Raw genomic sequence first — 24201 nt, 5'->3', positions numbered from 1 at the left:
TCATAAACGTTTACGATGCAAACTCTCGTAGAATATTCCAAAGTAAACAATTCGTATATTGTGATTACATATTTTTGTTGGCATCATAGTTTATGCAGTCAATAAATAAGTGGATAACAATATCAAATAATTTAACATAATCCTATCTAATGTCTTATTTGATTACTACAACTTCTTTTTAGTTTTCAAAAACTTTTTTTAAATAATTACAATTCGTTCATTACCTAACGAGAACGCCAACGCAGATGTTTGGTAAATATATTTAACCTCAACACTGAGCTCCTAATATATTTCATTTCCCACCGATTTAAAAATAGTGATCAACCAGACCTATATTTATACCATAGGCATTTGAGTTCTTCCCAGATGTCACGTCTTCGTCTTTCACACGTTTGTAGGACGAGCTCAGGTATCCGCGGAGTCGTGTGATACGAGAACGTCGAGCGAACGAAGCTAGTACGTAAATTACCTGATAATCTATACGTTATTGGCTTGGCAACGCCCGTGAAGAATACGTCAGGTCCGTAAACGTACTCCACGCGGCCGGCACACTTATATCAGACTCAGTTAATTGCGGAGAAGACCGAGTACGTTTTTGGCGATGTTATACTTATATCCGATCATTGCCTAGTTGTTATCAAACTCGCTGATTTGTATATTCGCATTGAGCGCGCAGTGCAGTGCCGTCATCGGACGGGTCGCGGCAGGATGTTGTCGTTGGAGCAATTGTCACAAATGGTGAAGGAACACCTCGGACTGTGCGACTACATCGACGGCACACAATATACATGTAAATGGGCCATCAACGAGTCGCCCTTAAGTGGCCGTGGCCTTATCGCTACCGAAGATATAATGCCTGGAGAAGTGTTGTTCGTGGACCGACCTCTCATCTATGGACCGCGAGCTAGTTCCAGCGTGGAGCAAGGATGTACGGTGTGTGCTAAGCTAGACAGTGATTCATTTTACAAATGTTCAAAGTGCTCATTGTTGTTGTGCTCAGAACAATGTCAAAATAGTGATGTTCATTTTAATGACTGTTCAATTATTTGTCGTTGGAACCTCAAGAAACCAGTCGAGGATGCCGATGACAACGTACTGTCTCGCGCATTAACTCCAATACGAGCCCTTATGTTAACCAATGACCAAAAAGTGTTAATGAGTTGTATGCAGGCCCACAGCGACGCACCAGTACACGGATCTGAAGTTCGCAAATTGAAGCCATACTATGAAATACCGGAGGAGGAAGAACAGCTGATGATTTTGGCTTGTTGTGCACTAGACACTAATGCGTTCCAAATAGCCACTCCGTACGGTAAAAAGGAAATGAGCATGCGCGGATTGTATCCTGTGTCAGGATTGATGAATCACAATTGCGTACCAAACACGAGATACTACTTTAATAGTGACCTACAAATGACGGTTAAAGCTGTGAAGCCTATACGAGCGGGAACTGAGATATTTTCATGTTACACTGGAATTTTGTGGGGAACGCCGGCTCGTCGGGTATACCTGTATAAAACAAAACACTTTCTATGTAAATGTGATCGTTGTTCAGATCCCACCGAACGAGGAACTCTTCTTGGAGCTCTGAAATGTTTCTCGAATCAGTGCCATGGATACTTACTACCGATAGATCCTCTTAAAACATCGAGTGCTTGGCGTTGTTTGGAATGTGAAATGCGTGTGCCTAATAAAAACATTTGTGCCATACAGGGGGCTCTTGGTAGTCTCATGGGGACATTAAACTTTGATAATGTAGGAGATTTAGAAAGCTTCCTAGTTGATAGAATAACAAAATACATCCCGAAAACGAATCAAATCGTGATCGATCTTCAGTGTCGTCTCATAGTGGCGTTTGGGGAAGCTGAGGGATATCGCTGGCATGGTAAGCAATATTTCTTCAGCTGATTTATCAACAAACATTTTGATTTATAAAAAACCAAAGATCATTCATTTTTGGGTTAAGATCAATCCGAATAATCTGATAGATACTGAGATATAGTTTATCGCTATCTCGTGTGTTTTGAAACATCGTGGTTGGCATTGAAGTGATTACCTCCTAAAGCACATTGAATAGAAATATGTTAGCAATATCTGTGGTAGTTGGGTGACGTCAGACCGGAGCCCTCGATTGTTCTTTCAACCGTTCTGATAAAGACTGAGAGCTCACCGGTACTTAGTTCTGCAGTAATTATATTCTAGTCAGGTACAGGCAACATTGCTCTCACGACCATGCGTCATTTCCTATTACACGTCAGACATTGTTCTATAAATGGAAACTGTTCGCGCCTACCTCTCGTCCCGTAGTTACCTGTACAAGTGTACAGCGGGCAGCTAAAGTACCTGTTACCTAAGAGTTTACGTCACTGAAACGCAATGCATCTGAATTGGCACACATAATGTATTACATATTTTTTATGTTAGTGATAATAGTTACTAAGTCACAAATTAGAGAATGGAAAGAAGAGTCAACATTGATTAGTTTGTCTACCACTAAAAAAAACGATCCCTTGTTTTCCTTGGTAGCGAATCGTCAGGCACTATTATCATTTTGCTTGGTTTAAAAATAATATTATAAAACATCAAACCACCTTCAGCATAATTTTACCTACTTTAAATTAGATAAAGTTCACTTAAAAAAAATCGCAATTAAAATAATTGTATTTTGTGCGACACTTAAATCGAACCCATTACCCACCCAGCAATGACTGCAACCGTGGGCCGCGTTTTGCCTACAGCCACGCGCAACAAACTCTGTGAAGCCGCGCCATACAGACTGACCGATGGCAGTCTTAAAATAAGTCGACATAAGTTTAATAGGGACAAGTTCGATGTCAATCATAGTAATAGGAACATTAATAGTAACAATAAATAAACATTGATATTAATTAAAGCTCTTTACTCTATGACTTCCCGTTACAAGAAGAATATTTGCAACTATTCCTCATAAGAGCCGCAATGTAATTTTCTTCTCCGAATCATAGATACTTTTCATAAATTCCTCCTGCGCATCATAGCCAATCCCAAACCTAAAATTAACACTTGTGTTTAGAGTAAATCTTTAATCAGAACATTCAGGTACTGAGTAACTACGCAGGCATTCTGTTAACCTCTTTTTACTCAATATTTATAAAATACTCAAAGAGAAAAGCTTAAGTATCTATGTATATATAAGAATCAATTACTGGTCGTTAGAAAACCCTAATACGGTCCAGCCGTTTTGGATTTAGTTAATTTTGGTCTTAAATTATTTGTGTAAGTCTAGGGGAGGTTTTACGCTGTGGTTTTACGTGTGAAAAAATGTTTGACGCGATACGAAGTTTGCCGGATCAACTAGTTATTAGATAAATACCTACAATACCTGCTCGCATTTTTAAATAAGGAAGTTTAACCAATCTCCATGGCCATTTGCATTGCATAACAGTAGAACTAAAGGATAACAAGGATCTAAGCAATTACGTGATAACAGCGACATAAAGCGTCTTAGCAAGCTATTAGACTATATATAGGTAGTTCTCCGCTCCTAAGTGCAGCTGCACTGAGACCTCTTCAAATATTTACTGTTCATCTCCATATATATTTGACTACGTTCCTGAGTTAAATAGCTTGTAGATTCTATTTTTATTAATGTTTACGGGTATAAAAGGTGTGAGAGCATAAACAGATCTACTGGCTTAAAAATCAGACTCGGTATAAATATTGGATAAGTAATCTAATACTTGTTTGTGAATCTTAAACGTGAAACATCGATAGTAAACGGCCAAAAAATAATTTGCAGTAGGATGTCTTCCTCTATCGTAGGTCTAATTTTACATATATACAAACAATCAAACATATACAGACCCAGAAAATGAAATGGTAAATCGAACAAAGAATTGTTTCGTATGGAAATACAACAACTCTCACTACGCCAACCATGAAGTATAGGTAACTACCTAATGAGCATAGTATAATTCCATTTTTACACTCAAGATCTGAATGTCACAGTGTCCTGATACCAAACCCAAAGACAACACATATTGTCTTAGAACTTGCGTACGAGTATTAACCAATCAGTAGATACAGGAAATCTGATTAATAAATATCGTATGTCAGTCTGAGTATAAAGCGGCTACCACCGACTATGGCTAATAATGTAAACATCCTGGTGAATATCCCAACATTGATGTAAAACAGTGTACAGTACAATTACAGTACTACTTATATTTATAGATTTCGAAACATAAACTCACTTAAACGTAGGTAAATTGGAAACGTTGTAATAGTTTGCGAAAAACTAAACTACCTCGTTAGTTTAAAGTCAGCAGAACGCTAAAGGTCCAATTACATCTATCTATACATATAATAAAATCGTAGAAAAGTGCTGTCTGTACATTGAAAATAAAAATAAAAAAAATAGCAGGGGTTATTGTTATGTCGATGTCGAACCCAAAAATGTAATTAACTTTTTTTTTGTCTGTTTGTCTGTTCGTCTGTGCGCGCTAATCTCAGAAACGGCTGATCCGAGTTGGATGCGGTTTTCACGAATATATTGTGGGATGCTTAAATTTACATTTAGTGTTTGTTTCATGTCAATCGGTTCATAAATAAAAAAGTTATGTCAAATTAAAGAATCACGTCGAACATTCTATGCTTATACCATTAATCTCCGCAACTATTTGACGGATTTGGTTGAAATTTGGTACAGATATAGTTTAGAACCTTAGAAAGGACATAGATATATTTTTATTTCAAAAATCAAAAAATAAAAATAAGAAATAAATTATTCATAAATAATTCTATGTCGATCGTTACACGACTTCGGTTCATGTTATTGTTTTAATTCATCGAAAAAAAGTAAATAAATAGTAAAAAGGTATGAAAAAAATAATATCAATATAATAAAACATTTAGTACAAAGAAAATGCTCTAACGGAGTACCTATAGATAATTCTATGTCGATCGTTACACGACTTCGGTTCATGTTATTGTTTTAATTCATCGAAAAAAAGTAAATAAATAGTAAAAAGGTATGAAAAAAATAATATCAATATAATTAAACTTTTAGTACAAAGAAAATGCCCGAACGGAGTATAAATAAATAATCCAAGTTGTCTTTATCCTCGATAGATGGCGTTGGGATCGAAATAGATCGCGCTATGGTTTCGTTACATTCATTTGGTTGGGTATCGGCCGAGCGCTTCGGTACTATCGTAGAAAAACTGTATTATCAGTCGTATGATTATTTGTCTGTAGTGGTCCTGCTGTTTCGTATATTCTAAATTGGTTTCGTTGTATTTGTCAATTAATAAGTTTATTTGTTGGGTTTTCCTGGTTTTCTGGTTAAACTATTTAACGTAGGTTTAGTTTGATATCGATTATTAGTAGTTACTGTAGTTAGTTTTTTTAATAAAATTGTAAGTCTAATTTATAAATTAATTAGATTAGATTTAAGTCGTTTCTTTTAAATTATTTAGTTTAAGCTTGGTTATTATAGCATAGAGGATAGGTTGTAATATAGTTTCTTTTTTAATTGTTATAAATTCGTAATTCGTAGCTTTCTTTAGTTTTAAGTTAGTTTAAGTCCGTTTTTAAACTATTTTTTCAATGCCCTAAGTGAGTATACATCTATTAAATTCAAACGCAGAGCTCATTATGTTGATTTTTGAAGAGTTCCCTGGAATATCTTCCACATCTCATTTTTGAAGAGATCCCGCAAGATCGGGAACTATGTGGTTAAAACCAAAAATTTGCCGGAAGTCACTATTCCACGCGAACGAAGTCGCGGGCAAAAGCTAGTCTATACATATAATAAAATCGTAGAAAAGTGCTGTCTGTACATTGAAAATAAAAATAAAAAAAATAGCAGGGGTTATTGTTATGTCGATGTCGAACCCAAAAATGTAATTAACTTTTTTTTTGTCTGTTTGTCTGTTTGTCTGTTTGTCTGTTTGTCTGTTTGTCTGTTTGTCTGTTCGTCTGTGCGCGCTAATCTCAGAAACGGCTGATTCGAGTTGGATGCGGTTTTCACGAATATATTGTGGGATGCTTAAATTTACATTTAGTGTTTGTTTCATGTCAATCGGTTCATAAATAAAAAAGTTATGTCAAATTAAAGAATCACGTCGAACATTCTATGCTTATACCATTAATCTCCGCAACTATTTGACGGATTTGGTTAAAATTTGGTACAGATATAGTTTAGAACCTAAGAAAGGACATAGATATATTTTTATTTCAAAAATCAAAAAATAAAAATAAGAAATAAATTATTTATAAATAATTCTATGTCGATCGTTACACGACTTCGGTTCATGTTATTGTTTTAATTCATCGAAAAAAAGTAAATAAATAGTAAAAAGGTATGAAAAAATAATATCAATATAATTAAACTTTTAATATCAATATAATTAAACTTTTAGTACAAAGAAAATGCCCGAACGGAGTATAAATAAATACAGTAGAACTCCAATTATCCGAATTAATGGGGACCGGGACCCATTCGGATAATCAAATATTCTGATAATCGGATTTTTTCAAAAAAATTGCCATTGAAGAGAATAAAAGCTACGTTTTGATATTGCACTATTTTTTTATTGAATTAAATTGCGGGGAAGTCAGCGTAGGCACAACGGCAAGTTAAGACAAGTCAAGTCAAGACTTGACAAACACTGGCTTCGCGGGGGGGGGGAGAAAATAGCGCGCTTAGACTTTTTTTGACAATTTTTGTGATTCGGATAATCGGCGATTCGGATAGTCGGAGTTCAGATAATTGGAGTTCTACTGTAATCCAAGTTGTCTTTATCCTCGATAGATGGCGTTGGGATCGAAATAGATCGCGCTATGGTTTCGTTACATTCATTTGGTTGGGTATCGGCCGAGCGCTTCGGTACTATCGTAGAAAAAGTGTATTATCAGTCGTATGATTATTTGTCTGTAGTGGTCCTGCTGTTTCGTATATTCTAAATTGGTTTCGTTGTATTTGTCAATTAATAAGTTTATTTGTTGGGTTTTCCTGGTTTTTTGGTTAAACTATTTAACGTAGGTTTAGTTTGATATCGATTATTAGTAGTTACTGTAGTTAGTTTTTTTAATAAAATTGTAAGTCTATTTTTTTTTTTATTAGATTAGATTTAAGTCGTTTCTTTTAAATTATTTAGTTTAAGCTTGGTTATTATAGCATAGAGGATAGGTTGTAATATAGTTTCTTTTTTAATTGTTATAAATTCGTAATTCGTAGCTTCTTTAGTTTTAAGTTAGTTTAAGTCCGTTTTTAAACTATTTTTTCAATGCCCTAAGTGAGTATACATCTATTAAATTCAAACGCATAGCTCATTATGTTGATTTTTGAAGAGTTCCCTGGAATATCTTCCACATCTCATTTTTGAAGAGATTCCGCGAGATCGGGAACTATGTGGTTAAAACCAAAAATTTGCCGGAAGTCACTATTCCACGCGAACGAAGTCGCGGGCAAAAGCTATTATTATAATAAATCTGTAGAAGAGTCAATTCTGTACCTATATAATTTCAGGCATCACGAGAAAACTAACGGTTCGATTTCGATGAAACTTGGTATAATTATACCTTACTATCCTGGGCATAAAATAGGATACTTTTTATTCTGGAAAAATACGTTGAAAAAATCATTATTTTTCAGTTTTATTCTACAGAACGCGAGCTCAACAGCAGTAGCTCAATAGAGGGATCTCCTTAATTATTATGGGCCTCGCCGTATTTGGGTCCAATAATTTATAAGATGCATTGTCAGAGTTACTCAAAATGGAGAAATAAAACTTCCACGCGAGACCGACATCCGCGCGGACGGAGTCGCGGGCGGAAGCTAGTATTCAATATATTGTTTACCGTGTCAGAATTTATGTCTCACTACATTATAATACTTGTATTACCTATAAATACTTCCGAATAATATTATAACTCTTGTATATTTCGATTCCATAAGGGTTTTTTTTTTATTTTTTGTCAATCAACCTGTGCAATATGATTGAGAGATATGAGAGCGAATCTACGAAGAAAAAGGAAATCCAACAAACACATTTTCTTATAAAATGTTGCCAAGATGTGTCCATCTATTTTGCACAGTCAAAAAGCAATTTCATGTAAAGCCAAATTCCTTGCCATTCCATGCCCAGCCCTATATCTATAAGGAAGGCCTAACTTTACACTTAACTTACAGAGAAATAATAGTTCGAAGCACGTAGCTCATAGTTTGTAGCGCATAGTTCGCAAGGCGTAGCACAATTTTCCTGTAAGCCTCGTAGGCTGTTAACTCAAATGACAAATCGGTCATGAATAAGATTTATTAGTCACATTGTAAGGAAGCATTTAAGTAGTTCCCTACTGAAAGGAAATACCCTGTCATAATTTTTAAACCCTAAGAAGCTTCATAGGTTTGATACTTGTGGTTTAGGTTTCTTTGGGATACTCAGGTAAAGAAACCACACTTATAATCTAAGAAGCTGTTGATTGCTGGATAAATATCTAATGTTGTTTTCCTTCAGTCCAAAATGAGAACAACGTGAACGTCGACTAAATCAAAATTTCGTAACAAAATGGTAGGGCATTAATCAAATATGTTTCACTGCTATAAAAACCCTGAAACTGTGACGGTAACATATACTTTCAGCCCTATGACAGACAGATAGTGTTGACATGCGTAGGGAACCAGACTATAAAAAATAACATCTCATTTATTTAGACAAGCAGTATAAATTGTGATGTCAGTTTTAAAATGCCATGAATAACTTAAATAGTCGGTTACACAATAAACTATATTTTCTACCAACACCGTTTGACTAACCATGGATTCCATTCGCGTTCACGAAAAGCTTTTAACCGCTCAATCCAACATTTGCCGTCCATTTGAACGCTTTTATTGATACTCAACATTCTGAATCGGATTTTAGGTCGCAGCGTGCACTAGTAAACTAAACATAAATCGTTTAACCGACGTATATTACGTCAGATTCGACACGTGACCTGGCTCCATGGAACAGATGAGATTTATTATTTCCAGTGGCTATTTTCATAGCGGGTCATGTACATCGGAGGCGGTGGATCGGCGGCGTCAGTCAGCCGCGGCGCGCGACACCCACCATGGCTTCCAGCGCACTAAGACTCCAGCACCAGCTGAAACATGGCGCATCTGGCCGCGAACGAAACACTGCTGCTAACAGCGTACCTTGAGGACCCTACACAGCCGCTATGGGTAATCAAACGGTCCAATCTCGGCGGCAGAGGATTATTCGCAACTCAATCAATCAAGAAAGGAACTCTTATCTTCAAGAACAAGCCTCTCGTCGTTGCTCCACGGGCCGACCTTGCTGGAGACACTTACTGCTCCGTCTGTTACCGAGTCAGTGCTACCTGCTCCGCATGTGAACGATGTTCCCAAATTACTTGTTCCGAAGAATGCAACACATCAGTACAACATAGAGCCGAATGTAACTTCATAACAAGCAATTGGAAACCGCAACCAGATAGTGATAACTACAGCAAAGTACTAGCGCAAATGCAAATTTATTTGCGGTTCTTATTGTTGTCCGAAGAACAAAAGTTAATGTTATCTCTCTTACAAAACTGCAATATTGATGCGAAATTCGAAGAACTTGAGGAGTTGTGCGCAAAATATGTGATACCAGAGGAGCAGGTTTCTTTCATACATTTTATTCACTCGATTATTAAGATAAATTCCTTTAGAATTGCTAACAATCCTCAAGAGAGAAAAATTGCCTTACGCGGGTTATATCCTTTATCAGCGTTCTTAAATCACAGTTGTGTGCCAAACACTAGGAATGTGTTCCACCGTGACTTCACAATGGCTGTTTACGCTACAAGAGATATTGCAGCTGGTGATGAGATCCTGACGTGCTACACAGGACTTCTGCTCTGTACTCCTGCGAGACGATGTCAACTCTATAAAACAAAACATTTCTGGTGCAAGTGTGAAAGGTGTAAGGACAATACAGAGATGGGCACAAAGCTGTCAGCATTGAAGTGTTTTAACAAAGAATGTGTGGGGATCCTGCTTCCGATGTCGCCTTTAGACCCAAGAGGGGAGTGGTGTTGTGATAACTGTGCTACCAGAGTTCCATGTGATAAAATAAGTATGATACAGGGCATTCTTGGAAGTTTGGTTGGGTCTCTGGACCTTGATGATCAATTCCGCCTGGAAGCGCCTATCTTAGCAAGATTAGCTAATTTCATCCCCTACTCTAATCATATTTTCATCGATTTGAGATTGAGATTAGCACTGAAAATCGGATTCACTGAAGGACTGAAGCTTAACGGTATTTTATAAATACAATTACTTAGCATTGGATGTCTCACATTATTAAAAAACCTGTATAACCAATGCCTAAACCAAAATCTCAAAAACGTACTAATTATTCTTATTATATATCTCTATTATTTATTACATACTAAGTTATCGTAACAGAACTACAAAGCTGATTAAATTGACTTCGCTTAAAAAAAATGTATTTCACAGCTTCATATTCCATAGAAGTAAAATCTTAATAGTATTTACCTTTAAACTTTCATATAGACTGCATGACTGATACACTCTAGATAGATAATTTTGTAACTTCATATCAACCTCTAAAACCTACAACTAATTCTATATCTTTGAAAGTCATCTACAAAATTATCAGATAACTGCGAAACGAATTAATCAACGCACAAAATGTGTCATTCTGCAAAATTACTGCAATTAACTATCTCGGAGCTTGAAATAAACGAACATAATATTAGTTGGTATAGTTAGTGTGCTGGTATTTGTATATTACTTACTATCTAGTTACCGAATATTTTATATTACACTATTATTAGTTATGTCAATCTTTTTATTAAAACTACTGCATTGAATTGGTGAAAAATCCGTTAGTAAAGCGGTAAAATAGATTTTCACAAACAAAGCTTTAAAGAAATATCAGGATTAAAATACATGCCTTTGGCCCACAGTGGGACGAACAGGCTAATGATCCTTTAAAAGAAGTCATAGTTTCATGTGACATGTGAAAAGTAGTTTTTTATTTTTACAAGTAGTATGAGTTCGATCTTAGTTACGCGGGATTTTATAGGACTTATCGGTTTTCAATTTTTGTATTACGTTAGGTGCCTATCACCAATAATAAATTAAGGAAAAATTATAACTCTTATTCCCTTACTTTTACTTTTTCCTATAAATCTAAACACTATAGTTTTAGAACACAATTTACATTGTTCAGTGATTTTTTCATTTGTATCATACCAGGCGCCTATTCAGCCACTAAAAAAAGAAATAAAACATTAATTTATTTGTTCATCCGCCAACATACTACTATTTATAACGGAACATGAACCAACAGACTAGGAGTATATCATTTGTTTTCATCAAACGTCAGAATCGTTTTAACGCAATAGCTTCTAACGGTTTTTATCAACTTATTGAGTTCTCAAGGTGAAATGGAAAAGCTAATTACTGAAACGTATACACTAAGAAGGATATGGAAAATACAATCCTTACCTTAGTTATTATTATCATTAATTAAGAGGACAGGCGTTTCCCAAAGAGGTTACGGATTTTTTAAGGAGGAAAAATCATCCGATGACTTCTCCCGCCTTGCAGGAGGCGAGAGGGAATGTCAGACTCTTGACTGACTAAGAATCTCCCCGTTCCTACTCCTGATTTTAGAGCCCCGGCCCCGGTAAACCCGCTAGGTAGTCCGCAGCAAAGAGCTTAGGGATGGGAACAAAACCCTTTGTAAGCAAGTTTTCGTCACTTTATCTCATATCGTAAATGTAACTTCCTTAAATACTACAACAGACAGGAGTAAACCTATGGTGATATAATACCAACCAACAATAGTAAGGACAATTAATGAGAAGATATCGAAAACTCCAATCATTTTTGCCCAACCTACTAACTCAACGGAGAGAGGCTAAACTATAGGTATCATTATGATCTGAGAGTACTAGTTTATTAATGTGATGAGTTAAAATTTTATTATTAACTCAGTTAATGAGTGGATAATTGAAACAAACGTTTTGTAAAGTTTAACGCGTGTAACAAACAGACACGCGCATAAATATTATGAGTGAAACCAACTGCGCTGTATAATGTTTCTAGGACAAGCTGCGGTATCCACTATGTCAAGGTTCCTTTTAACAATATACATTTAGTATTAAATATTTACAATACATTTCATTGATAGGCTACTTAACTGTGATAATATATTAGAAACATATCTTATTGCTATGCTACGCTGCTACGCATAACTTTCAATCTCCGTTCGCGCATTTTGTTAAATGATTACAAAATCGAAATTATATCTATAATCTACTTCCAATATACTTCACCTAATCTTTGACTCATGAGGTTTTATCGCAAACAGGTAAATACCTATAAAGTTAAAAACCTCAATCTATGGAGTGCAAATTATTTACTATGGCCTTAAAAATAATGTGCATCTTAATACAATACATCAAATTGATATGTCTGGTCATATACACGAATATTACGCTCAATATTTAACTACAGATTCTATTAAAAAAATTCAAGAAATGAAACCTCTTTTCTCTTCCATGAAAGTAAAATTATTGTGTCCATACAATGTTGTTTTCGCCATGGAACAATGCCAATGTTTTGATTCGGTTGAGATCGTGTATTAAATGTATTTAACAAATGACAAATAACTCAACACGACCAATGACTTTGATGTTATTGAACTTACATTGATGATTTTAATATGGAAAAGGTTCTTAATCTTTACTTAATCCATCTACCTGACGAGTCATTTGCGTAGTCCTAATAAATGCCCCTATGATAAGGTATATTATTACCTATTTCTATTAAGAAATTCTTATTCAACGGTTAAGAAATTATGTAAAAATCATTGTCAACAACAACAACAACAACTAGGCAGTCTAGTTATCATCTCGTTGTTCAGTGCTATGGGCCTTACTGAACTAGTGTCAAAAGATCAATCTTAATCCAAAGATTTCCGATGAAATTGTTTATTAATACCGGTCGTTAGTCTTACAACAGATAATAAATGTAATTTGTAGATACTTCAAATAGGATCTACCTAAATTAATTCGTTGTGAAAATAAGTTTTCAACTCTACCTATTTACGTTTGACTCATCAACCCATGTCGGACACCAACTAACCGCATAATTAATGGGCATTAATTGAAATAATTTTATACCACAATATAATTACAACACAAAATGGCGCATTAACAGAGACAAAAATGTACAATGGTAATTAAAATCCATTATTGTTGCTTAATTTAAATTCTTTTTGTAATTTTTAAGATGAAAATAAATAAGGAAAGGCGCTAATTAATTCGTTGATAAAATAAAAAAACGTGTTCGAAATCATTTCTTACGTCATTTCTTCTTGTTTCCATTGTCTTACGAGAACTTTATTAAAGTCACGTTGTAAAACACTATTAGGTAACAATATCGGGTACGTTTGTATATTACATAGGAACTATTTTAGTCCTTATTTATTTATTTAGATAAATTTCACAGCAAATGTATCTAAATAGAAATCGATTTCCTAATTTGTACATCGTGTAATGACTTGATTAAATACGCAATTAAGATTTTTTGTAGTCCAGTGGCAAATATCCTTATTTTAGTTCGATTTGCCTTTCCCGATTCATTTATCTTTGCACTGCATATTGCAATGAAAACGCAATGTGTGACGCAGGTACTCGTAACATCGCGTTCGAATGAATACGTCACGGCTGCTGAACATTCGGGGCAGATAGCACACACACTGGTACTCCTGCCAGTTATGTATGCTTTGCAAAATACATATAATTAGCAACTGTTTATCAGGAAACAACATGGAAAATTACATACATTGAGTAACTTTTACCACTGCTTTATGTGCTTATATTGCCTGAATATTATAATATTTACAGACTGTTTCAGTAAAATATTATATTGAGTCACATACATAATAAAATTATATCTGCACGGTTGGTGCGGTTCCTGGGCAACCGGTTGCCACGCAACGTGTAGCGGAATCGATTCCCATATGGAGCAACACTGTGTGATGATCCACAAATTGTTGATCCAGGTCTGGGCATCATGTACTTACCTATATGTGAACTTATATGTTTGTAAACGCACCCACAACACAAGAGAAAATCGTAGTGTGGGGGTTGTAGTGTGTGTACAACCTATAATCCTGGCAGGGTCGCAATGAGGAAACTTCGGGGGCAAATGGGGAGACGAATGAATTTTATGATTAACTTTAATTAAGTGTCTAATTCTATACTAAATTACTCTACTTAGGTATAGGGACGAGGGGTCACACGCACTACAGGGCAACGTTTATTTAAAAAATAAATACGTTACTAAAACAGTACCGAATAAAAGTTAAGTACATATAGGTACTTTTATTATATTATAATAATGTTATAATCTTGGTAGGTACTTAGATAGTTAATTATTCTTCATATTCCATTTAAGAGAATAAACACTCCAGCACTTCTGTTTGTACTAATAATGCGTCAACGCATAGAACTACGCGTTTTAGTAAACTAAACATGTTTCAGTAAGAAATATTTTAGCTATGTCATCTATTTTAGGAGTAACATGAAGAGTTATTATATACGTACATACATAATTACGTTCCTTATATATTATACGCGCATTTGTAACTGCGTCATTCCGTAAAAGCAAATACGTAAAACTCTAAAGGCTCGTGTCGAATGTACCTAGTTAGCATTTCATTGTGAGTTCAGAATAACGTGTGGTGTGCGGCATGCGACGACTACTACGCAACAAGTGAATAAAATCGGGGACGATATTATCGTGAGGGGCAGTAGTAGTACGATTGGCCGCCAATTGACATGGGCGCCGCCGCTAGGAACGCTCGTCCTCACGTCGTCACCAGGTGGATCTGCCTACCTGTACCGTTAGTACCTCTAATTATTAAATATAACGCCCAACTTATTTTATCCGCTCGTCACTGCCAAACACGTCGGAAACGTTATTAAATATTTTAGCGTTGATAACGGACTGCATCTGAGCGCTGCCTGTGAGTGTGTAGACTTGTGCCTTGTATATGAACCTATTATTCCATATATGTGGCGTTAAATAGGACATGCCAGATATGAGTGCCCTTAAAACTGCTACTCAGCATTCACATCGAGCGTCGGACTTGGCGTTGTGCCGTTACACCTATCGATGAAGGTCTGCAATTTCTATACTGCCAACTATTTCTATTTCTTCGCCAAGATTGTACCTATTGAGAATCGATTAGTTAGTCAGTTACGTCCATTATTTTAAAAACAATTGTTAAATGAAATACTTTTCACAGAAGTTACCTTATTGTTCCGTGGGTTCATTTTGAAATACCTCTCTGGGAAGTTACATCATTTATTCTTGTATGATGTCGTGTAGGTCGACAAACAGCGCCTACCTATCATAATAGTCGTAGCTATAAGTATTACAACTGTTTAATAAGACCCTAGAACGTCTTTACAAGAATTCAATTAATGAGCGCACGTATACCTATAATGATAACCGAGTTACTTACAACAAAGCGCAGTTCCGAGCTAGTGCAAGCTAATAGGAATAGAGGCTTTGGGTTCGATTCCAAATTATTGGGTGAAAAGATTTATACCTACTCTTCTTAGAGATAGAGTATATACTCTTCTCATCCCAGGTACTTAGTTCGGTCAAACGATTAGGTTCTTATGTGCTCATAACTGGTAAAAAGTGGGTGTAAAATAGATACTTACCTAATTGTTTAGTGCCTATTTGGCGATGTTTACTAACAGGTTCTATGCAATTACTTACTTCCCACATTCAATACAATATCAAACTACCTTTTATTTTCTCCTACACCTAATTTGATTTTAAACTTACGTTCATGTAAATATCTGAATATTTCAGAGCTGTCGGAGTCTCGCCTATCTCTGAAAGAGAGCCTGTGCCGCGGCACGCTGCGCACGGTGGCGGCGCTGGGCGTGGGCGACGCGCACCTGCGAGGCCTGTTGCTGTACCACCTGCACGCCGTGCTAGCAGAGCGCGCCAGGCGCTCGCCAGACCTGTATGAGGTAAGAAATATCTTCTTTTTTTACATATAGCCCATATAGGTACCTTACCCAGCTTATACCTATGATAACGAGCACAACAAAAGACAGCACTTCCACCCCCATCATATAGATGGTTGGCAGGCCACGACTGTGCGCTTCTTACGAAACTTTTGCTTCACACAACAAAATTGTGGAATGAGCTGTCCATGTTTATTCATTTTGATGAGTTTCCGATATTGATTGAGCTGTCGTCACCGGTATTTCCTTACACCAAGAAACCTTCAACCAAGAAAAGGCTATTATTCCTTTTTAAAAGACCGGCCGCCAACGCCCCTGAGTCTCCTCTGGTATTGCGAGTGTCCATGGGTGGCGCTTTATTGCATACCATCAGGTGGTACCTACCTGCCGTTTTAATCCATAAAAAAGAATCTTTTATGTGATTTATAAATAAATAATAAACATTTATGTTACAGGAAATCAAAGCTGAAATTGAGAGCACCATAGAACAAGCCTATCATATACTCCAAGGCGACATTTCCGCGCCACCAGACCTAGAGCTGAGGCGTCGCTATCTTGGTCCAGGCTGTGATAAACCCCAAGAAGAAAGATTCTTCATCCTCGATGCTTAATAAGTGCTGTAAATGTGATAGACAATTAACCTAAGTTTATCTTACCTATATTCTTATACTTAAGTAATAAAACGTAAACACATTTTGAAATTAATTTAAGAAATGTTAATAAAATTATGATCAAATCTAATTCAGATTTGAGTTAAGCAATTAAAAAAAATGTAATGATTTCAGAAGGAATAAGCTTGACAAAAACTTACTTTTGAAATTACAACTTTCAGTTAGTACCTACCTTTATTACTTACCATTTTTATATTCATTTTCATTGACCTAAAAGGGATCAATATAAGGTGCTACCCTCTACTTAAATCTTTCCCGTCAAAAAATAAAATGAAATGTATATTTTAAAATGAGTTTTATTAAATATAACTTTTATAATAAAAGTTTTCCTTTTGTTATAACATTTCTTTTATTATAATTTTCATGAGTCATCTAAATTAATTAGGAACTCGACTAGTTTCAACTAGTCTCTAACTCCATAATAAGTCGAGTTGCTCGTAAAACAGTTATAGTGACTAAGCCGTAACTTAATTCAGTGAAACTTCGTTAAGTGAGACATCAAGGGACCTTCAAATTGGTATCACTTATAGAGGTATTCCACTAACCCAGTGTCTCAGATTAGGTATAAATAAAAATTTGTCTCATTTACAGAGGGTTCCATTAATGGAGGTGAACATACGGGTTATTTCACATAAAGAGGCACACCTTATGTGCACATTATAAATGAATAAGAATAAGTAAATCAACAAACAAAACGATGTTGCCTCAGTTACTGAGGATTATGCATTAAAATTCACTTGCTGTCTCAGTTATAGAGGTAACTAAGATGATAAATCGAAAGAATGAATCCCAGATAAAGAGGGTTGTTTGTCCCATTAATAGAGGTAATTCAGTGTCAATGGGTCTCACTTATCCAGGTCCCACTTAACCAAGTTTCACTGTAATTAATAACTTTTCCCTTTTTTACTGCTAAAATACCTAATTACCAGATCTGTTTAACTACCAAGGGCTAAGACTTGTGAGAATTTTCATCGGAAGGAGAATCTTCAAAAACGACGATGTACGACCGTGCGGCGGTCACAGGGAAACTTATTAGAATACGCTTTATCTGCAACCCCAGTGTACCTATATCCATTATGTCCATATCCATTAGTAATCTAGATTAAAAGACAATGCTCATGCATGTAAACACATTTTATATAACTTGGTAATTTATACAAAATATTTTTTTTAGTTATATTTTTTATCGTCAATGGTGGTAAAAATTAAATATTCAGCTCAGCACTTGAATCATCATAAAAATGTAAAATGATAATTTCTGAACACAGCATAAAGGTACTATTATGCACTGTCAAACATTGTCAGATAATATGTTGTCAGTGTCAAAGTAAGAAAATTATTAATGTCATCAATCAACAAAATCAACAATCAAGGTATAAAAATAAAAATATTCAAAGCGGTTAGTTCTGTTGCTTACTAATTCTTTTATTTATTTTAAAAAGTAATAAAACAAGATAATCCATAGCTTTTTCATTACTTTCCTTCTTATCTGGTGTTTTACACCTCCATTAACTGATAAGAAAATAATCGTTCGTTTGATAACGTCAAGAAATTTTCTCAAGACAATGCCCTATTTCAGACCACTTTATCAACTTTCATATCAGTATTCGGCTGGAATCCACAAGCTCTGTACCTATTTGAGAACTAAACGGTTGAGAACTTTTGTTTCAACTTCATTTTCGACAATCATGGCACCGCAGCGACAAGCCTTGTTACTATCGTCATCCAATTGTCATGGATATTCGATGTTAGAGTTCGCCAAACAAGAAATATGTAATATCCTCGAAAAGTAAGTCGTAATACTCAGTGGTAATCATTGATATTTTAATATTACACAATATTTTTTGTGGAAATGATAAAATTTAATCATTATTTCAGGAATAATGTCACTGAATTAGTCTTCATTCCATTTGCTCAAAAAGACTATGATGGTTATACGGCTAAAATAAAAGAAGTTATTGAACCATGGGGTTTTGCTGTAACTGGATTACACAGTTACTCCAATTTAATTGATAGAATTAATAGCGCAAAGGCTATTTTTGTAGGGGGAGGCAACACATTTGTTCTTTTGAAAACACTGTACGAAAAAAACCTGATTCAGGTTATCAGAGATAGAGTTCATGAAGGCAGCCTTGTATACATTGGCAGTAGTGCTGGAACTAATGTTGCCACTAAAAGCATTCATACTACAAATGACATGCCCATAGTGTATCCGCCTACTTTTGAAGCCATTGGTATTGTCCCTTTCAATATCAACCCTCATTATATTGATGTAATTAGTGAGACACACAAGGGTGAAACAAGAGACCAAAGAATCTATGAATATCTAGAGACTGCTCATTGTAACCCTGTGCTGGGGTTAAAAGAGGGATCAATGTTGCACGTTGATGGGTATAAATTGACAATAAAAGGAATTGCTGGTGCAGTTCTATTCCAAAAGTGAGTACCTATAATAAAAATGTAATGTGTAATGCATGGTACATTACACATTACATTTTTATGTGTGTTTACTGAGAATGAAGGATGATACAATTTATTTTTGAAATAATAATAAAACTTCTATTTTTCTAGGACTGACAAGAAACCTTTGATTATTGCTCCAGATACAGATGTGTCATTTTTATTACAACAAGATAAAGAATTTTAGATGTTGCGAGATCCATTATATTATCGCGCAGGAGACATCAATAATAAACATTTTATTTTTGTACTGAGTATAATAATATTATTTGTTCTTATGCCAATTACACTGATTAATAAAATATTTTAGTGAAAAGAAATATAATTATTTGATGTCAATATAGGAACAAAAATATAATGCCTTGAAAACACTATGCACTTATCCTATATCATCCAGAGTCTGCTCCTAATTTGAGTAGTTCATCAATTAGGTATTTTATTGTTTCACTTTTTCAATTGTGCCATGAGAGTACCTATACCACAAAACCACTTAAAATCCACAGTTATCACTATCAGCTGCTATTAACAGCTGTATGTATATTGTATTTCAATCCACCAGTTTTTACTAAAGATTTAATAACCACTTTTTACAAACAATATTGTATTTGAATATTGCACTATAAGTTCATTTCTTGTCTAGTCTAAACACTGAATATTCAAGTTTAAAAGTTAATGTCAGCCTGTGACTGGAGCATGCAGCAGCAAAGATCTAGCAGCATGGAACAATGAGGGTTGTGGTGTCACACGGGATTGCCCTGTCCTTTCAGCTGTAGGTAAATGACATAGGTATCGCCTTAGTGCCAAATCTCGACGTGCACTCAAGCCACGCGTTATTTCACAACCAGATCCAAATAAAACAGCGCGCTGGCGCTTTCTCTTTTCCAAAGCCACCTAAAATAATAAAAATTATATTAGCTCTACCTAATAAGTAAATTATCGAAATTGACAACTTTCAAACCAAAATCTCAAGTTTACCAATCAAGATAGCAATCACTAAAAGCAAAGAGATAATCCTGTACAGACCTGAATGGCAGCAACAGGGTGTAATGTGGAAACATCAGGGACAGGTTCTGTTTTAGTTTCATTTTCATGGATACCATTCTGTTCAATTGTGTCTTTCTGATCAGAATTTTCTAATGATTGCATTTGCTTTTTCTTTTCTGATTCGAGACTTTCGGCATTTTTCTGTAAAACATCTTGAACTACATCTTTTCCAGCCATATTTATGGAAAGCCCAAGGCGAGCGAGAACTCGTTCCGGTCTCCAACGATCGCGAGCACCGCCAGATGAAACCCCAGTTTGTTCCCTTCGACGAACATCTGCTACTAAACTAGCCCAATCAACTCCGAGAGCATCACCTAATCCAGCTGAAAAAAACATTTATCATTATATTTAGGCCTTTAAATTTCAATTGAATGTCTGAATCAAATTATGTTAAATTACCTCTTGTGCGTTCTTCTTCTAATTCTCCATCAGAAATCTCCTCAAAATCTAAATTAGCAACATCTTCATCATCCTTAGCATCTTGGGAATCTTTTTCTTCTGCAGCACCACTTGTATCCTAGAAACAGCAAAAGCGCTATTTTAATATATCAAATAGTAAATGGTTTATTTTACCATAATAACCATTCTATTAGTAGTCAGTAAATTGTGATGCCAAGTAGACTTCCTATTTAACCACCTTACGCTGATCAAGATATCGATTTAGATGAAATATTGCATACCTGAGTAGACTCTTTTTCAGAAACTTCTGGCTTAGACATAATTTCATCATTGGGCAAAGCAGTTTGGCTATCTTCATCTATTATTTGATCTGCCATCTGAATCAAAAAGTGAATTACAATGATTTGCAAAAAGAAATGGTTTTATAAAGCAAAAATTACAATTATTTATAAATTGGCTTACATCTTCTCTATTAAGTATGTCATCAGGGTCATCACTTATCTCACTGAGATCATCAGGAATAGGTTTATCATCAACTTCAGCTTCTGGACGTGGTGGTGCTGTAGTTGGAGCTTGTGTAGCAGGTGGTGGGGTTTCTTTAGCTGTTTGTTCTGGTTCATTCCTGGGAGCACGTCTTTTATTACCATCGCCTCGAGCGAGATCCATTCGCATTCCACGGCCATAATCATCTGAAATGACGAATTTATAGTAGATTCGTTTCTGATAAATAAAGTAAGATTCACATTAGTATTTAGATTTAACAAGTTCGCATTATTCGGACTTACCATGCATTCGTCCACGGTGAGGTCCAGGAGGATGGCCTCTATGGTGCCAAGCATCTACATCAGGTTCCTTATCACCCCACTCGTTCATCTAAAATTGCATAGTTTGTTAGGTATACTGAGTTGTATAATTCAAAACATTTTAATAATAATTTAAAAATGATTAACTTTAACATACCAAAGTGAGGGTAAGGACAGCCAAGGAATAGGTGGGATAGAATAGGACAAGGATTTTTATTGTCTTTACGGTAATCAATTGGTTCATTCCGATACAAAGTTTGATAGTATAAACTCACCTATAGCAGAATTAGAAAAAAATCGTTATTAAAATTTTATTTGAGAATAAATCTGTAGAATTTTTAACATGTAGGTAATGATACAATAATCTAAAAATAATTACCTGTGCATCATGCATTTGCCAGTGTCGTTCACGACCCCATTCTCCTGGGCGGTAGTCATCATTATCCCATTCTTTATGAGGATGCATATAACGCTCACGGTCCATGGATCCAGAGCGTCCTTCCCAAGAGCGATCGCGATGAGGTCGGCGGTCATCATAACCTTTAAAATAAAGTGGAATTATGGAAAAAGAAGACAGAGTGCCCATGGCTCATTTTACACAATCAAAACACAAGCACCATTCTTACCCATATCAACACCCCTCCTTTCACCCATATGTTCACCATATAACCTATCATCATCTTCAGGATACCCCCTTGGAGGTCCTGCCATATCATAACCAGAATCATAATGTCTATCCCGACCCTGCATATTGTAACCTGGAGACCTGTCGTCTTCTCTAGCACCATCATCATATCGATCATCTACTCTATCATAATGATCCAAGTTGCGATCATTATCATATTGACGTTCCATTTCATAGTCACCTTGATCTCTGTCCAAGCTATCCAACCTATCCCTTTTAGTAGAACGATCTCTTTCAAGCCTGTCCTGCTTACGACCACCTCTTTCAGAATGTGAATCCTGCCGATCTTTAGATGTGGATGAATTTTTGTCAATATCAAGTGCTCTGTTAGAAATTGCAGCTAAAGCAGCCAAGCGTTCTTCTGGTCTTGGAAGAAGTCGTTCCATAGGTTTGTTAGGTTTCTCTAATCCTTTATCAGCCCCACCTCTTCCACCTAATCCTCTATCTCTGCCTCTTCTCTTACTATCATCTCTTTTATTATCCTTATTCCTATCGCGACCTCTGTCCTTTCTGTCATGTCTGTCTTTGTCATCATGTTTATCTTTTCTTCTTTCCAATGATCTATCTTTATGATCACGTCCTCTGTCCCTGTCTCTACTTGCAGACCTCTTTCTATGTCTTTCTACACTGCCATCTCGACGAGTTTGTTTCTTAGGGGAGACAGGTCTACTGCGCTCTGAACTTTCTTTTTTTCTTATATCTTTAGAATGAGAAGAATGCTGTCTTGGAGATCTAGATCTTGCTTTTCTTGGGGATCTACTACGAACTCTAGTACGATCCTTTTCCTTGTCACGTTCCTTTTCCCTGTCTTTCTCCCTTTCTTTTTCTTTAGTGCGATCTCTATCTTTATCTCTCTCTCTAACACTATGAGGAGAAACACTTCTGTTTCTATCTCTTCTTGGAGGAGATTTCCCATGTTTTATTGTACTTTTAGCTAAGCTTTTTGTTGTAATAGGAGGTGTTCCACCAGATTTCTTACCTGGCGATAGTGATTTCTTTCCAATAGTTGATTTATTAACGGTTTTCTTCTTAGCAGTTTCTTGCTTTTTAAGAATCCTGTCATCTTTTTTCGAAGCTGCTTTCTTAGGCTCACTTTTGTCTCTCTTTAATGAATCATTTTTAATAAACTTTTTTTTAGATGGAGCATCACCATCTGATGATGAACTGGAATTTCTTTTAAGTTTTCCCTTCTTTACCTTCCGCCTTGCCTCTCTATAACAATAATAAAATAAATATTAAAATATTTAGGTATATTTCTATACTAAAACTTCGTACAAAATAAAGAATTTACACTACTCATTACCTGCCAGAAGATGATGACGAAGAGCTATTGTCTGATGACGAAGATGATACGCTGGAAGAACTAGAGCTTCGTGAAGAAGATGTGCTCGACATAGTTTTCTTTTTATCTTTACGCATATCTTTATTAGAGTCCATTTTCAATTGCAGCTCTAACTCACGTTGCAGTTGCTGTCGTCTTTTTTCAAGGACGTCTGTATCTGCGTATTCTAGGTCATTTTGATCCCAGTTGTCAATTTCACCATCTGGACTGCGCCCTGAACGCACAACAACGGTCGAATGAAGTCTACTCTTAGGATCATCTTTTATGACACGTTTATGTTCGCTATCTTTATTTGCAGCACGTTGCTTCGATGGACTTATTAACGTATGAGTTGATGCAAATTTACAACTTTTACCGTAAGCACAACTGCCGTTTTGTGCCCACTGTCTACAATGTTCAGTTGTTTTTTTAGCGCTAGATTTCTTAGTGCCGAGTCGCTCAAAAACACTAGGTCTATTAGCTAGATCTTTTGACTTCGGTAATTCGACAGTAATTTTTCTTTTTCCTTGTTTTGACATTATAAAGAAAACACATCGGTCTCACACAACTAAAAGCGATTAAAAACACACATTTCCACCGGTGCTAAAAGAGCAGCCATTGTTATTGTTGTTTATGGTCAAATTAGTCAAACAAAAGTCAAAATTTTATCAAAGACATTTCTAATTCTTCTCTTTTTTCATTGAAACGGCAACGAGCAATGACTATACTGCCAAAGCAATGACATAATTTGTTTACAAAACT

General features: G+C 35.7%; 3 protein-coding genes and 1 long non-coding RNA gene across 6 annotated transcripts in view; 2 read left to right on the top strand and 2 right to left on the bottom strand.

Moving 5' to 3' along the window:
• The first annotated feature begins 377 nt into the window (after nucleotides 1-377).
• LOC118273743 (SET domain-containing protein SmydA-8) lies at nucleotides 378-17017 on the top strand. Of its 2 annotated transcripts, none has more exons than XM_035590891.2 (3): nucleotides 378-1885; nucleotides 15896-16059; nucleotides 16512-17017. In XM_035590891.2, the coding sequence occupies exons 1-3, from the start codon at nucleotides 709-711 to the stop codon at nucleotides 16665-16667; spliced, it is 1497 nt and encodes a 498-aa protein (XP_035446784.2). In that variant the 5' UTR covers nucleotides 378-708; the 3' UTR covers nucleotides 16668-17017. The 2 variants fall into 2 exon arrangements, with proteins under 2 accessions (XP_035446784.2, XP_035446785.2); XM_035590892.2 differs by lacking the exon at nucleotides 378-1885 and adding an exon at nucleotides 8861-10286.
• The window catches only part of LOC126910965 (uncharacterized), a 104388-nt gene continuing 84510 nt past the window's right edge, over nucleotides 4324-24201 (bottom strand). The window contains exon 2 of the long non-coding RNA XR_007705565.1: nucleotides 4324-6113. This is a non-coding gene — a long non-coding RNA (uncharacterized LOC126910965). The remainder of the gene's footprint in view (nucleotides 6114-24201) is intronic.
• On the top strand, nucleotides 17996-19512 carry LOC118273750 (probable alpha-aspartyl dipeptidase). 2 transcript variants are annotated; one of them, XM_035590901.2, is made up of 4 exons: nucleotides 17996-18100; nucleotides 18307-18516; nucleotides 18606-19166; nucleotides 19299-19512. In XM_035590901.2, exons 2-4 carry the CDS (start codon nucleotides 18416-18418, stop codon nucleotides 19372-19374), a joined length of 738 nt encoding a protein of 245 aa, XP_035446794.2. In that variant the 5' UTR covers nucleotides 17996-18100; nucleotides 18307-18415; the 3' UTR covers nucleotides 19375-19512. The 2 variants fall into 2 exon arrangements, with proteins under 2 accessions (XP_035446794.2, XP_035446795.2); XM_035590902.2 differs by having other exon boundaries at nucleotides 18010-18126.
• On the bottom strand, nucleotides 19425-24093 carry LOC118273728 (zinc finger CCCH domain-containing protein 13). Its single transcript, XM_035590863.2, has 9 exons — nucleotides 23422-24093; nucleotides 22060-23330; nucleotides 21813-21973; nucleotides 21416-21503; nucleotides 21093-21319; nucleotides 20912-21007; nucleotides 20631-20748; nucleotides 20211-20554; nucleotides 19425-20078 (listed from the first exon to the last, which is right to left on the bottom strand). Exons 1-9 carry the CDS (start codon nucleotides 23976-23978, stop codon nucleotides 19863-19865), a joined length of 3078 nt encoding a protein of 1025 aa, XP_035446756.2. The 5' UTR covers nucleotides 23979-24093; the 3' UTR covers nucleotides 19425-19862.

This window comes from Spodoptera frugiperda, chromosome 1, assembly GCF_023101765.2.
Source record: "Spodoptera frugiperda isolate SF20-4 chromosome 1, AGI-APGP_CSIRO_Sfru_2.0, whole genome shotgun sequence".
In the NCBI taxonomy this organism is placed as follows: domain Eukaryota; kingdom Metazoa; phylum Arthropoda; class Insecta; order Lepidoptera; family Noctuidae; genus Spodoptera; species Spodoptera frugiperda.
The sequence above is the reverse complement of the archived record's forward strand: the minus strand, read 5'-3'. Positions and strand labels throughout refer to the sequence as shown.